At 39.4% G+C, this 16,021-nt stretch overlaps 1 protein-coding gene across 1 annotated transcript in view; it reads right to left on the bottom strand.

Moving 5' to 3' along the window:
* ank1a (ankyrin 1, erythrocytic a) overlaps positions 1-16,021 on the bottom strand; it is a 110,964-nt gene that overhangs the window by 21,131 nt on the left and 73,812 nt on the right. Inside the window, exons 20-37 of the mRNA XM_053610541.1 lie at positions 15,010-15,108; positions 14,810-14,908; positions 14,356-14,448; positions 13,357-13,429; positions 13,196-13,216; positions 11,454-11,550; positions 11,124-11,202; positions 10,647-10,762; positions 9,200-9,424; positions 8,775-8,929; positions 8,389-8,600; positions 6,483-6,687; positions 5,452-5,548; positions 1,652-1,880; positions 1,101-1,229; positions 838-957; positions 639-723; positions 412-486 (exon numbers count right to left, since the gene is read on the bottom strand). Coding sequence (XP_053466516.1) covers positions 412-486; positions 639-723; positions 838-957; positions 1,101-1,229; positions 1,652-1,880; positions 5,452-5,548; positions 6,483-6,687; positions 8,389-8,600; positions 8,775-8,929; positions 9,200-9,424; positions 10,647-10,762; positions 11,124-11,202; positions 11,454-11,550; positions 13,196-13,216; positions 13,357-13,429; positions 14,356-14,448; positions 14,810-14,908; positions 15,010-15,108 — 2,209 coding nt within the window. The remainder of the gene's footprint in view (positions 1-411; positions 487-638; positions 724-837; positions 958-1,100; positions 1,230-1,651; positions 1,881-5,451; positions 5,549-6,482; positions 6,688-8,388; positions 8,601-8,774; positions 8,930-9,199; positions 9,425-10,646; positions 10,763-11,123; positions 11,203-11,453; positions 11,551-13,195; positions 13,217-13,356; positions 13,430-14,355; positions 14,449-14,809; positions 14,909-15,009; positions 15,109-16,021) is intronic.

Below are 16,021 nucleotides of genomic sequence, written 5' to 3'. Positions count from 1 at the left end.
CTCACGCTCTCACTCACTCACTCACTCTCTCTCACGCACTCACTCTCTCACTCACTCACTCACTCTCTCACTCACTCACGCACTCACTCACTCTCTCATGAACTCACTCTCTCAGTCACTCACTCACTCACTCACTCACTCCCTCACTCACTCACTATCTCACTCACTCTCTCACTCACTCACCCACTCTCTCACTCACTCTCTCACTCACTCACCCACTCTCTCACTCACTCTCTCACTCACTCAGTCACTCACTCACTCACTCACTTTCTCACTCACTCACTCACTCACTCCCTCACGCACTCACTCTCTCACGCACTCACTCTCTCACGCACTCACTCTCTCACTTTCTCACTCACTCACTCACTCACTCCCTCACTGACTCACTCACTCACTCACTCACTCACTCACCAGCCCAGCTCAGTCCCAGCTGTTCGGCTATTAAAGCCATCTTTAACTCTGTCCTTTCCATGGTGCTCATTGATGCTGCAGAAATCAGAACATCATTGGCTCAGACCTTGACAGCCTTGCAGTCTAATGCTAGAGCTCAAATGTTTTTGAAAGCATGATCAAGCAATGGTAGTATGGAGTGTGGATGGGAGACATGTGTTTATAGCTATATGCAGGCCGGTTCTTACCTACAGTTGGTTCATTGAGAGCACTGTATCTCTCTCTAAGGGCCAAAGGGGTGAGTGTCCTCCTTCGGTCCTCACCCCCTCCAATCTGATATTGGCACATAATATGTACTGTTTTTACTGAGGGGTAAGACTGTTGTATACATCACTGTATAAATAGGAAATATAAATGTATATAAAAGTGTTGAGTGGATGTTTATACCTTTATGCATGGTGGCATGGTAATATTGAGGTTGCAGAGTACTTGCTGACTGTCCTCATACTTGGTAGACTTGCGTAGGAAGGACAAGAAGCCAGAGGGGTCCTTACTACTGTCTCTTACCTGAAAGAGTGAATGAAGAAACAAGATTTCAGTGCTGGCACTGAAGTGCAATTACAAGTAAATATGAAAAGTTTGAATAAACAATAAAGGAATTAATGGCTAGTGGCATGTAATGGTCTAGATGCATTTAAACTAGCTGGTACCTTCACAGAGACAGGAAGCCTGTTGTCTCTGAAGGCTTGGAAGCTGAAGCAGCGGGGTTGCTGAGTAGCCTTCCTCATGGGGATCAAGTTCCCTGAGCACTCCAAGTGTAATGGCATGCCCTCCATTACCTGCGAGTAATGGCACAGTATTACAGAATAGCACAAAATAATGCTTTTCAAGTGAGTCACACAGGTCCCAAATATTCTCATGGATCACTTGAATAGGAACACTTGCACCCCTGCTCATTCATGTTATCCAATCAGCCACTCATGTGACAGCAGTGCAAGGGCTAGTTGGAGAATTGCATAATTGAGCAGGGGTACAGGAGGATATTAGGAGCACCCTAATAAAGTGGCTAGCAAGTTAATCTCACCGTGAATCCTTAAGGCCTAGAATAAGCACAGGACAGTCTTTATGATTACAGCAGCAGTACTTAGATAACAACTCTACAGTAGTGTTAGTGTTTGCTCATGAATGATCTATAGCTCTGTTAACATAAATATCCATTTCAGTTCCAGTTCTCTGATTAAAATATTGTAAAACTTCTAACCTCTATGTCTCTGCTGCGGGCCACTTCTGTGAAGTTCTCGTGCTGCTCTAGGGTCTTGTCCATCTTGTCATCAGTCATGCAGTAGCAGCGCAATCGACCTTCTCGCACCTCATTCATCTTCGCAAACACTACAAATTTAGCCATGTATGGCACTGCTGACAGCTCACGGTACAGCAGGTTGGCAAAGGAAACTGCTTCAGCAGTGCGAGGACAGTCTGCTAGCCAAAAACTGTGAGAAAAGTGAAAAGAAAGCACAAAGAGCAAAGGAAGTTGTTGGATGGAAGTTCCATAAATTCCTACAGCAAATTTACTTATTCTAATTTCAGTGAAAAATACGTCCAAGACTCTGGCTCCAGAGTTAAATGTACTTGCTTTTCCAGTTATAACTTGATTATGTCTGGTCTTGTCCTGTCTTGCCTTTCCATGTATTACTTTAATGTCAATGCATTTCCAGTAACATCAGATCTGTTCATGTTGATCCCTGATTATTTCCGGGTTTCTCTGGTTTGAATTTCGTGTTAGACAATGCCTATTCTTGTTAACTCTCTTCATTTTACATTTCACTATACATATCCTTAGGTTCAGATATTCTCCTCGTTTGTGGTGTATTGGGTTTAGGTTACTGTTACATTTGTTGATTTCTGCATTGTCAGTTACAGTTAAAGTACATTCCAGCCATAATTCCTGTTCCTTAGGATTTGACTCTGTACTTTTATTCAGATTATTCTATTCTATTTTCTCACACTAATGTATGGAGCAGTCACCTTAAAACAAATCTTGCTCATTTGACAGCAACTTCAAAACCTTCAGCAACAATTCTCTGCTCTTTGGAACCACTACCCTAGAGGAAGTGAGCTTGAATCGTCCTGTTACCTATGATTCCCACGTAGTCAAACCAGAGATAAATGCCTGCAACATGTCAGAGCTTCCTTTTACAAACTTCTGTGTACTTAATCCATACTCCATTCCATTTATTTCCAGTGATGCTATTAAAACTGTTTTCTTAGTGTCTCTGTTTAAAGGTGAATACACCTCAGCTATTTTGGGAATGGCAGGGAGATGAGGTATGGTGTTATGAACATTTTACCAATTGAAGGCAAGCAGCTACTCCAAACCAGTAAAGGATAGATCTTCTGAGTACACATTTCAGTTCCACATCCTGGCTACCAACAGCAGTTGGAATGAGAAAGCCATCATCATCAGTCCCCATATCCTCTAAATGTCTCTAGGTCTTACACTGGAATGCATGTATGTACATAGGACTTACCTCACTTTTAAAAACGTGATAGAGACAGCTCCATGTTGGGTTATATGTACTGCAAGAGCTCAGGCCATAAACAGAAACATTGCAAACCCATACCAAAGATCTGTTTGGCTAAACCAATGGTAGTGTTAAGGGAATCCAATGTTCAATACATTTTCTTCTTTTTCCAAGTGCCTATCTGTTTGTATTTGAAGGGAGTCTCTGCTAATGATACAAGAGGGAGTCTTGTCGGTAAGTTCCCTTTGTAGTCCACAGACCTAGTGGAGGTCTCCAGGATGAATGGCTCCACAGGTGCCCTGTCAGTGTTCCAGTCTTGCAGTCCAAACACCATCAAACTGGGAGAGTTCATTAAAATAGTGTCCTTATAAATGCTGACATACTTTAAGACTTGTCATGTGCACTTGAAGACCGTGTTGACCAGATTGCTGGAGCACAAGTTGTATGTGATGGTACAAAAGTTTCAGTTCCATCTTACCACTGTCGCCCAGCTAGTTTGCTTCCTATACCTTTTGGTGTGGGTATGCAGGATTGCAAGATACAAGTAGTTTAGAACTAGCTGTACTCCAGCACCATCTGTGTTCAGCAGCAGTTCCTGGGCTTCACAAACGTCTACCTGCGATCATTATCAGGAACTTCAGTTTGCATACTGCACCACTCATTGCTCTCCTCAAAACACTCCACACTAGTCGCCACCTGCAAAAGGGGTGTTCACATCTGTTCAGGAACTTCACCAGGGCATTCATCATCCAGACCCCAGGATCACATTTGTGGTCAAGGTGGAGGTCTCTGAGGTGGGCATCATACTATTGCAGTGGCAAACAAAAGCACCTAGTGCTAACCTGAACCCAGTTTGCTGTCCCAAGTTGAGAGAAACATTGACATCAACTGGGAAATCCTTGCCATCAGAAAGGCCTGGGAGGAATGGAGACACTGGCTGAAGGGGACTCTCCATCCACACATAATACACACCAGCTGGGCTGGTTTTGGGGTTGGTAAACTAAGAAATATTGGAAATGGATCATCACATAGACTATGATCAACCACTCACAGGCTAAACCCAAATTTGTATTGGTAATCATTTAGTGGAGACACTCCAGCCTACATTTGCCTTGCAATTGTTCAGGTAATGTGTCTCAGTCGGGAAATGATTATTAAATTCAATGTTGGGCAGTATTTTAGTGTTGGACAAGTATACAGGTAGGAGAGATAGCCTGTATGTAGGTCATCAGTAGAACAAACTGACATTAAAGAAACAACAAAGAAAACAGAATCAAATTAATGTCTCATACTGCCAAACCAGCTCTTTCATATATATATATATATATATATATATATATATATATATATATATATATATATATATATATATATATATATATATTTTAACTTATTTCGGTTTTAGTAATAAAAGTTTTCCATGATATAAAATCTCAAGGCTGGTGTTCTTTCTTGTATTTATAAATCTGGACTCAAGGTTCCCAAACCGGACACGATTTATCAGCTGCCAAGTGGGATGGTAGGACCACTGCCCATATCCCATTGGTCCTGGTTGCCAATGGTGGACTTTATACCAAACTCCCTATTTTATGAAGGAAAAAGCACATGGTGATGGTCATTTCATTCTCAAGGCATGGAAGCTTGTCCCTTTCCTAGATCTTCCCACTGTATACCAGACTACTGAAGCTTCCTGAAGATGCCTCTGATTACAGTTTACCTCACACATGTACAGGGCAGTTACTGAGCATCCAAGTGGGAATAATATTAGTCTAGCCTCTAGCCACCACCCTGAGTCGAATGACCTGGTAGAGAGACTATATAAGGAACTTTTGGATCCCTACAGTTATTGCCAAACCAGCAGGGGGCAGCTTAAGTTTCTCCCCTAGGCCAAATGTGCCCAGAACTTGTTCACTTGCAGTGCATTGTTGGTTACCAGCCTTGTCACTGTATACAATTTATGTGAGACCCATCAGAAAACAAGTTCCAAGCCAATCACCAACACAGGGAGGCACTGGAATACAGGTTGATAGAGTGGTGTATCTATCAACGTGTGATACCAGGATTCCACCGGTACTGATTTCTATGTGACATGATAACTCTGATAAACACTAACAAACAGATTCACAATGCCTTTTTTTGTGGTTCTGTTTATATCATTGTCTCATGTTTATAATTATATCCCGGTCTTGTTAATCCTAGTCTTGCCTGTCTGTCTGACTGTGTAGAAGGATGTCTGGGTGGCTGTGGCTCAGGTGGTAGAGTGGGTTGTCCACTAATCATAGGGTTGACGGTTCAGTTCCCGGCCCACATGACTCCACATGCCGTAGTGTCCTTGGGCAAGACACTGAACCCCAAGTTGCCCCCGATTGGCCACAATGGCAAGCTAGCACCTTGTGTGTGAGTGTGTTTATGAATGGTGAATGAGAACCAGTGTAAAGCGCTAAGTACCGCTAAGGTTAAAAAAAACGCTATATACGTGCAGACCATCTTTGAAGAATGTGCTAAAGAGGCCCATATTTCATGCACATTGTTATCTTACCGTGCAGACACATTGGTGGTGAAATTGGCACAGTCATTAGCATATATAAGCTTGGTTGTGCCAGTGATATCCTCCCACTGTGCTGGATCGGTGCCACCTAAGGAATGCAGAACAGCTGATGTTAACTAAAGTAATGTAGCAGATGTTCACAGGCCATCTCAAAAATAATGCCTAATGGAATGTTCTTGTGCTATGTTGACTAGGCATGCACTAATAAAGACTTTAAGATATACCATTATATTCATCATGCTGCTGTTATAGACCTTTCAGTATAACATCACCGCCCTGCCTTTCGCTTCAAGATGCACTGAATGCCCACAAGATAAACTGAAGGCAACATAAGGACAACTGTAGTCCATTTCAGGCCAGATTCGAAGCATTACAGGTTTTCTTCACAGCTAAGCCATATTTATATTAAACAAATGTCCAGTCCATGAAAGTTTAAATATATGCGACACAAATGTTGCCTTCCTGCCTTAGAACCCGTGTTGCTGGGATACACTCTGACTCCACTGCAACTCTGACCAGGATGAAGTGGACACTGAAAGTGAGTGAGAACTCTTACTGTTACTCTGACTTAGGAATACTTTTATAAGTGCCTCTCAGACTTTCTCACTTTTTCATTTAACAGTCATTATTTATTCATAGTTTACATGAAGTGATTCCCGTGGCTCAAGATAGCTAGCAATCAGAGCAGGACCTCATTTTACTCTAACATTAAGCAGATGTATGCGATATAGTGTACATTCTGTTACTACTGTACCTGTAAATTTGATAAAAATATTTGTAAGAAAAAAATAGATTTAGAAAAATATCAATTATAAAAAGTAATGTAATGTACTGCAAATGCTTATGCGTATATGCACTTAGGTATGTTCTGTGTAATGTTTGACTCTATTGTAAGCATTAGCACATGTAAGCATTGTAAAATGCTAATAATATTAATAATAATGATGATGATGATGATTATTATTATTATTAACATTAACCCTTCTGAACCAAGTGTTTCTCTTCGAAAAGTCTTGTCGTACCGATGACACTGCAGAGCAGGCGGAGGCTGGTAGTGTCACCCTCGCCAGAATCTCGCGGACTGTCCCTCCAGGATGGAGGCAGCGGGATGCGCAGGCCAATGGGCCGATGGAACTTACGGCGTCTCGGCTCCACGGTCACCACAGGGCTGAAGGTGGCCTGGTTCCCCAGCAGCTTGGCCACCAGCTCATCAGGGACCGGCTGGGCCTGAGCACCAGGTATAGCAGTAAAAGGAAAGTGTGTAGGGAATGATGTTCAGGGATGTGTGTAACGGATAAAAAAAAGAAAAATATAAGGAGAAGTACAGCGTTGTAAAAGGAAAAGGAATGTAAATGGCAGCGAGAGACGCAGAACATAGGGAAAGGATAAATGCAGAATGTGCGCAGAGTCGTATTATTGAAAAATCAAGAATTTAAATTGCACATTTTGCAATAACAGATGAAATAATAATTGGTGGAGAAGCCAGAATGAAGAAGAGAAGTCAAATGGGACAAAATATGGGATGAAGCAGAGGGAAAAGACAGAGAAAAGTTGAATATATTCTCAGCAGCGATTATAATTGAGATAATAACTGAACAGCAAACAAGACACGAATGAACTGGTCAGATAGGAATATTTATTATAAAAAGAAATTGTTACAAAAATTCTCATTTAAACAGACCTTATTGTAGTGGTTCGTTCACATCACAAGGAGAAAGATATTACCCTGTTATGTATGACCCTGTTTATATTATAATGAGTATGTGTCATCTGTCTATCTATTTACAAAGCACAGTTTTGGATCATAATGTTTACAAACAAAGGAAATAATGCAAAGTGCACAGTTCAATTGGTCATAAAAATGTGTTCAGACTTTGGTATGAGCCCGTTGTTACAGAAGCAGGACAAGAAAATACATGCATTTAACCTAACTCTAACCAAGAATAATTATATAATTGTGAAAATTCTGTATTTATCGAGCATCAGTCATTTCACAAGCTTAGTCATGGTTATCACAAAGGCACATTCCAATTATTCATCATACATGTAAAAACCGCCTTAGTCAGTCTCTGTGCACTTACTCTTACTTTCCTCAGAAGCCATTCCAACATGCTGATAAAAATCATCCACCATTCAACTCAATAAGGCAATAATGTGTCAATTTCTTCTTGTCCAGCAAAGCAGGAATAGTGGCCAAAGGTTTGTGACACCTGACCATTACACCCATATGTGCATCTTCCTCAAACTGTTTCCACGAATTTGGAAGCACACAATTGTATAGGATGTCTTTGTATGCTGTAGCATTACAATTTCCCTTCACTGGAACTACGAGGCCAGAACCTGTTCCAGCATGCACAAAGGAGCTCCATGAAGACATTACCAAGGTCCGAGTGAAACAGGACGTTCAGAAAGCTCATCTGAGTCTGATGATCAGGTGTGCTCAAACTTTTGGCCATATAGTCTTATTGCATATGACACAAAGGCTTAAAATATTTGTAGATATATAAATATTTGCAATTCCAATGCTGCTCAGCATTTTATTGCATATTGCAGTGAATGCAGTTGCACCATTTAAGCCTCAGCAGAGCCACATAGACATTACATGCAATCCATGTCTGAAACATTTACCATTCATAAGTGCTGTATTCATGCCTTCTTTCATTTTGACATTCTTATTTAACTCAACTTATCAGGTCACACCATACATACCAATATCAAACCTCTACAAAACCAGCCTGGTGAAACAACTACGGTGATATTTCAGGTTTTAACGTTTCAAAGGTTAATATTTTTACAATTTTTTTTTCAATAATTTTATTTGCATGGACGGAATGGTAGCATGCGACTGAATGACATAAAATGTCAATGAATGTTGTGTTATGGTGACAATAGTCCTAACTCTTCGTTATCCTCCTCATCCAAGCTCACCTGCAGTCCAAGGCGAACCCGCTTGGTGACAGACGACTCAGGGAAACTGGCCTGAACCAACGGAAGAATTTTGCTGGTCAGACGCCCCCCCTCAGGGCCAATCAAGTCGCTCTCCTGTTGGATGCGGGAGACCACAGCAAAGTAGAGAGGGAAATCAGTGGAGATGATGCGCCTGATACGCTTCTTCCCAAGCTCCTCCTGACTTTCTAAATCTAGAAAAAAAAATAGAGAAAAGATGATTCACCAGTTGAATTATTTGAATACTTAATGATCCTCCCATAGATAAAAAAGGAAACTGTTAATAAAGAACAATTGCTCCAGTAAATTCAGAATTAAATTGACCAGAACATTAGGTTGCGACGAAATTAACATGACCAAGTGCACACCTTCGTCCATGCCATTGAGGATAGTCTCCAACACTTCATCACCATAACGGTTCCGGTGCTCCTTCCAGACAGAGCCATTCTCACTCCTTAAGACCACCAGTTCCCTGTCTCCCCGCCCAAGTGCTGCAAAATGAGGGATCTCCACAATCACCGGTCTGGAAAACAACATTTTGGCAAGCCATGAGATTGAGTTATTACATCACAGTGGACATTTTACTAAAATAGTATCCGTTAGTAATAAATCAGGTGTTATGGTCTCGTCTGAGGGGCTTCATCACTTCAGAACTGATGAAGAAGTGAGATTTCAAAATGATAACTAATCTTGCTAGTAATTACAACTAATCTTAGTATTGTAACCAAAAACATTAAAAATGCCATCTTTCCACAAAATCTTTTGGGAAAGTTGGTCAGGATGCTTTACTCACCCCAAAAACTGCATGCTAGCTGGACCCAGTGAGATGATTCGGCTAGCTAAACCCTCACCCTCCACCAGAGGAGGTGGAGTGGAGAGCTTTTGGGGCTTCACCAGGCGGCAGGTGATGCGTGTTGGGGCTGCACATGTTCGTGGTGGTATGATAACACGCAAACCATTGTGTCTGCTTCCTCTCATTGAGCCACCTCTTGCATCCACCATGAAGCTAACCAAGAAGCTGCAAATCCATGAAACAAACTCTGCTTACTATGACGTTGCAACACAAACCCACCTAAACAAATAGGCATTACACTATGATTTTCTGGCCTGATAATATCGAGATAACAACAGATGTGTTATATTGTAAATGAATGAGCCACTGCATATGAAATGTTACATACTGTTAAGATATATATATATATAATATATATATATATATATATATATATAGTGATTTAACTGAATATATAGTGATACTGATATATATAGTGATTTATATATAAGTGATTTAACTGAATTTTTATATATAATATATATATATATATATATATATATATATATATATATATATATATATATATATATAAAAAATTCAGTTAAATCACTTTTGCAAATTAGAATTCTGACAAATTTTGAGAATAAAATGATGTTGATGTCTCAATTTTCTAGAGCAACAGCTCTGACAGTCGTGCTGGCTGTGAAGCAGCTCACAGGTGTATACTAATGTGCTGGTTTTAATATGGGTTTGCTTGTACAGTAACAGCTAATTCACAGAAACTTGTATGACACAGTCTGCATAAACGAAGGCCTTTATTATTAAATATAGGGGCTGCTTGTTGTTGTTTTTTCCCCAAAATTTATGGAAGGAGCCTCCTGTGTCAGCACTTTGTAACTTCAGGACAGAGGACTTTGTACTTTCTGGATTCTCAGTAACATGACAGGGTTTTTAAAATTTATTTTTTATTTTTTTTGCTTTTGTCTAATTAACTTCAAGAGAGAAATCTTTTCTATCTTTTATAGCTGCTATAACAAGAACTAATTAGGAACAGAAACTAACAGACATTCCACAACATTAAACCTAACTATAAATAGTTTTATAAATGTGTGTGTTATTCATTAAAACATTAAAAACTAATTTTAATCATCAATGGCAGATGGCAAATTGCTGTGGTATAAGAGGAATAAAACACTTGGGACATGGCTTTATAGCAAAAGGATTCAAGTTGATAAGTTTCCTACCGCACGTCCCAAAATGTTATCCTTTATTTTTAATTATCTAAATATATGAGTATTGAAATACACATGGAAAAACACAGACATGGTAAGAAATTCATTGTAGTGTGGGTGCTCGAGTTCAGTAGAGCAATGTTTTTTTTTGTTGTTTTTTGTGTACTTTCTAGATGACAGTATAGTAACAAATGCACAATATTTAATATATGGGTATTAAAATCTGCACTTACCCAGTGTGGATAGGGCTGGCCACTGGACTGACATTATCTGAGGTCTCTGTGGCTGGACTGCTAGGAATCAGAGAGTCATCATCATACTCTTTGGGCATTGGGATTGGAGTGTGCTGCTGTTATGGGGAAATAAGAAAAACGTCTGTAATTCTATGGTCAAGAGATAATATAATGTTAATGAATCTTTATTGATCACATATACATTACAGCACAGTGAAATTCTTTTCTTTGCATACCCAAGCATGTTAGGAAGTTGGGGTCAGAGCGCAGGGTCAGCCATGATACAGCACCCTTGGAGCAGAGAGGGTTAAGGGCCTTGCTCAAGGGCCCAGCAGTGGCAGCTTGGCAGTGCTGGGACTTGAATCCCCGACCTTCTGATCAGTAACCCAGAGCCTTAACTGCCAAGTCACCACTGCCCCTTAATATCTAATGTTAAAAAGTAAACAAGTATGGAACAAATGTATAATTAAGGTGCACCTGCTCCATTTCATGTTCTTTCAGCATGACGGTTTCAGGAGAGACACAGGGGATCCTTGGAACAGCAGGTGAGTAGTTTCTGTTGAGGAAAAAGTATAAAATAATAGTATAATATAATATATCTAATAGTTTCCAATTGCTTATCCAATGTGACTTTGCACTCAAGCCTTTTAATTTTTTTTTTTTTAACAAATCAGGACATTAACTCAGCATCTGTTGTCTAACTATTCCTAACTCTCTCTGCTGTTTCTCTTCTGCTGTCGTACGCCTGCACCTCACATCACATTTGAATAATGTCCAACAGTATTATTGCAGCCCTCTCTGTCATACTCTGTGACTGTCCTGGAGGAAAGGAAATCGTCATCATGGTCCCTCATGCCGTCCATCCTCAAATACCTGGTAATCTCTGTTCCCAGCAGCTCCTCGCCTGCCGCATGGGAAAAGGAGGAGAAAAAGAAAGACAATCCGTAATAATAGTACGAGATGTGGAAAAATGACAGAATAAACTACAGGGATTGTGAGTCACCGTATCTTGGTTAAGAAGAGTGAGTAGGAATGGGAGAAACTGTTAGAAGCAAAGCGCAGACATTGTAAGGTGAGGGATTGGAACACAACACAAACACAACACAAACACAGTTGGCCTCATTCGTGAAAAGCTCTTGAATAAGTTAATCAACTAAAAAAAATGAGCGTTTTTGAAAAAGATCATTAATATCGTACGTTAATAATCACCATGGATACATGGTCTGTGATCTAAATCAATCACCTAATGATTAAGTTGTGTTTATATATTGTTATAGTTACAACTATTTTATATATTTTATATTGACATATATGAAAATGACTTGTGTACAAAATATTAGCTACAAGCTAAAATAAGGGTGACACTGACGTATAAACTTTTCTGTTTATAATTCATAAATGAGGCTTTATCGACCTAAACATGGGACAATGATGGAATGCTTTGTAACGTTCTTGTTACAGACCCAGTCCTATGAAATGAATGCGCCTCCTTATAATGCAATTTATTTTTGCATAAATATTGCATTAACTGCGACGCATTAGAAATCTAATCTGCTATTCAGATCGAAAATGATAGAATTCATCTTTGTAGGTTACTGACTCCTAGTGGAGTTGTCACAAAGATCATCATAAGGTGGTACGATCCGTACATCATCAGGATCATCTGAACATGAACAGGGTTTTCAGGACATTTCTGAGTTCTAGTATCTCCAGAAACTTCCAGGAGATTCAAGACCATATAAGCATACACAAATGCACAATTTGCCAATACAGTACATCAAGGCATTCAGATAGTCCTTTATTTAGCTTTTTTTTCCTCACACATACTCTGGAAAAACATTTTTTTTCTATTGCTCAAACACACAAATTCATTTTCTTGTTCAGTATCTAATATCGCTGACTGTCATGATTTTCTTTAAAGTGCTATGTTCTTTAAACATCTCTTAAAAATCTGCTGCTCTTGACCTGCTTACCTGAGCTCTAACTAAGACAATCCACAGAAAATTAGCTGCTTGTTCCAAATAAAAAAAAAAGTTTGTATAAACTTCTAAACTTTGTCCTATAAGGTCTATCTACGCAACTCTTGGAAATGCAAGAAGACTTGCTCAGATCTGTTTAGCAACAGGTATATGGTGAGGAAATATTATTTAATGTGTTACATTGGACTGTGGTCTCTTACCATACTAAAATGTTGGAAATGGAGGCTTCTTCCACCTCCATCATAGTTAATCTCCAATACTCAATCTCAAAAAGACAAGAAAATGCTGGCAGATTTTTTTTGTACTACATATCAAGGCAAAGAAGCATTCTTCCTCTCTGACATGGTAATTAGAGAAAGACTGAAGCAGGAGACCTAGTAGGTTAGTGGTAGGTTAGTGCTACAGGTACTGACATGGTTATTGATGGACACATGCCGATGATACGCTCATCTCCACTGTCACTTTTGTGAGAATGTGAGTGAGAACAAGTCTGTTATGTCCGTGTGATTGAAAGGGTGTAAAGATTAATGGTCACGGTACACAGAACAGAGAGATGTCAAACATTCATACCTAGCGTTAGCTGTGCAACTCCTAGGAAAAGCAAAAGGAGCACAATTTAGTGATTTTTATTTATTTGTAATTGCACACTGGATGTTTTCTTGCCTGTCAGTTCAAAGAAAAAATGTATTCCCAGTAAAAAAAAAAAAACATTTTGAAAAGTTGTGTTTTACCTTCATCCTCGGACACATCCAGGATCTCATCAACCGTCTCGGGAAAGCTCATTCGATGTTTTTCAGTGGTCGACTGAAAAGCAGATATTTGGATTTTAATAAATATATAAAAAATGAAGAATCTTTATTAAAATAATTCATTAAAATAGCTAACATTTCAGCAGGAAAGCTTAGATTCATGAAAGCAGATGGATGAACGCAAAGAAACCAAAAGACTGAAAATGTAGTAACCGTATGCCAACGGTCCAACAATATACCAACGATATACCAACGGTCATATGATCAGCATACATGAACTGGACTGTGTAAACCAGTGGTCATCAACCCTCTTCCTTCAGATCAACCTTCCTGCAGGTTTCATCTCCCAAAATCTAACACACCTGTTTTAGTTGATCAAGAACCTCCTAAGACTTCTAATGAGTAGATGGTCAGGTGGGTCCAATTATGGTTGGAGCTAAAGGCTTCAGGAAGGTAGATCTCCATGAACAAGGTTGGTGACCACTGGTGCAACCAAACAGAGGTTAAAACAATGGCAGTGATCAGAAACTTTCCAGATGCAGTGCCTGAGTGAGGCTTTGCACAGAATCTTGTTTTGGTTTTATGAATGTATGAGATGTGTATGATCATGAACAAGGATTGGTGCTTGATTGAGTGTCATGTGACATGGTCACTGGCTAATGATTATGGGAATTGGAGCTTGTTTGATGGGGCACTGCAGACATGCACATGACACCTAGCATTTTTTTAAACTGACTTCAGAGTAGACATCAGATTAAAATCCTCTTACTTCATTCAGGTAACAGTTTCCTCAAAAAAATAAAATTAATAATAATATTGAACATAGGCTATTTGCAGCTTGTCTGCAATCTAGGTATATAGAATGTATATAGAATATATAGTATGTCCACAAGGAAATTCAATATAAATTAGTTAAATTAACATTATCATAAATTAACATCCTGAATCAACTGCGCACTAAGCAAGCCACTGGTCACTCACCATGGTCACCGTTTCTTCGGTAATCAGTTTGAGGACGTCAATGACAGAAATATAGCCGAGACGTTTCGCAATGGCCAGTGCAGAAGTGCCGTTCTGGTGGGGAAAGAAAGTTTGTCAATTTGATCCTATAAAATACCAATTTTGTAAATGTTGTAGCTGCTTCAAATACAGAGAAACTATTTTCCTGGGAATACGGTTCTCATTTGTACAAAACAGGGTTTGAATAACGGACATTAACGGTATTATCAAACCCGGCCTTATGAGTTTGTGAATACTAGTAATTTAAAAAAAGCCTGTCATTTAATTTACCAAAAATTCATACAACATAAATCACTGAAAATACTGGATCTCTATCAGTTTCTATTGTTCTTTGGCATGCATATCTGAACAATGTAAAACCTGGAAGTACAGTATGAAGAATGCTAGAAGATTTGAAAAACAAAATTGCTCTTACGGTAGTAATTTCATTTGGCTGTGCACCATGTTTCAGAAGCAAGGTCACAATGTCAGTGTGGCCCTGTTGGGCAGCCTGATGAAGGGGTGTATATCCCGCCTGAAACATGACAAGCAGTTATTACTGCGCCTGAATTACAAGCATAAATATGTAGGAAATTCTTTTTAAAAATAGACCAAAAACGTCTTATTCCTGTTTACCCTTGTCTTGCTGTTGACGTTTGCCTGCTGCTGCAGGAGGAACTTAACCATTTTAATGTTGCCATAATGACAAGCCACGTGAAGTGGAGTGTAGCCCATCTGCAAGGACACAGCATCAACCCGTTATTGAAAAACAGTCACAGAGCTGCACAAAATGGACAGAACAAACCCAGACAAAATATGTACACTGAACCAAAATATGTACAAAAACTGCTGTCGTGATGCATTCACTATAGATCCGCCCGCAAAGCAGAGCTGGCCTGGTGTATTTCTGCAAAACAGCCCAATACTGGAAATGATCAGTTTTATGGATCTGTGCCAAAACAGATATAGAACTGGCCCACGTTAACAAAGAATATTGTTGGCCAAGAGCTGGAGCAGGTCTAAATGCTATTTTTAATATCTGGCCCAAATATGACACAGGCCCAGTTCAGAGGTTCGAACTCAAATCAATGAAATCAAATTTATTCAAAATTATGGTTTGGTAAACTATATTTTTCAAAATGTAATCGACAAACATAAAACAAACGCTCTTTACGTTGGATTATTGCGGAGCATTTCGGAGCAAACCACGATTTATCAGTGCTGTGCTTGTTAGATGGACAGTCATGTGCTGGATTGTAATGCTCATAAACTTGCTGATGCTGACACATTTTACAACCAGCTCCTCATCTGAGGCCAGCTTTACTGATGTATTCATTGGTAGCAGACAACATATTCGTCATGTTTGTAGGCATGCGGGTAGGCAGTGCCTCCAGGTAGATAACTCACATCCAGTTAATGGCAGAAGTAACAGTAAAATTGAACGTAACATTGGAAATAATGCTATAGATAAGGTTTCATTTACTATTATACAGTAATTATGATAATCTTTCTTTAACTAGGTTTTTCTAATAGAATTTGGCACATAATTTTATAGATGCGACCCATATGTGTTCTGGGTCTGCTGATAAAGTGTTCAGCTCCATTAACTTGTCACAAGTCTGCATTGTGGATGCGACTTCCAGGACTA

The sequence above is a fragment of the Ictalurus furcatus genome, chromosome 22 (genome assembly GCF_023375685.1).
Source record: "Ictalurus furcatus strain D&B chromosome 22, Billie_1.0, whole genome shotgun sequence".
In the NCBI taxonomy this organism is placed as follows: domain Eukaryota; kingdom Metazoa; phylum Chordata; class Actinopteri; order Siluriformes; family Ictaluridae; genus Ictalurus; species Ictalurus furcatus.
Note: the sequence above shows the minus strand (reverse complement) of the source record. Positions and strands in the feature narration are given on the sequence as shown.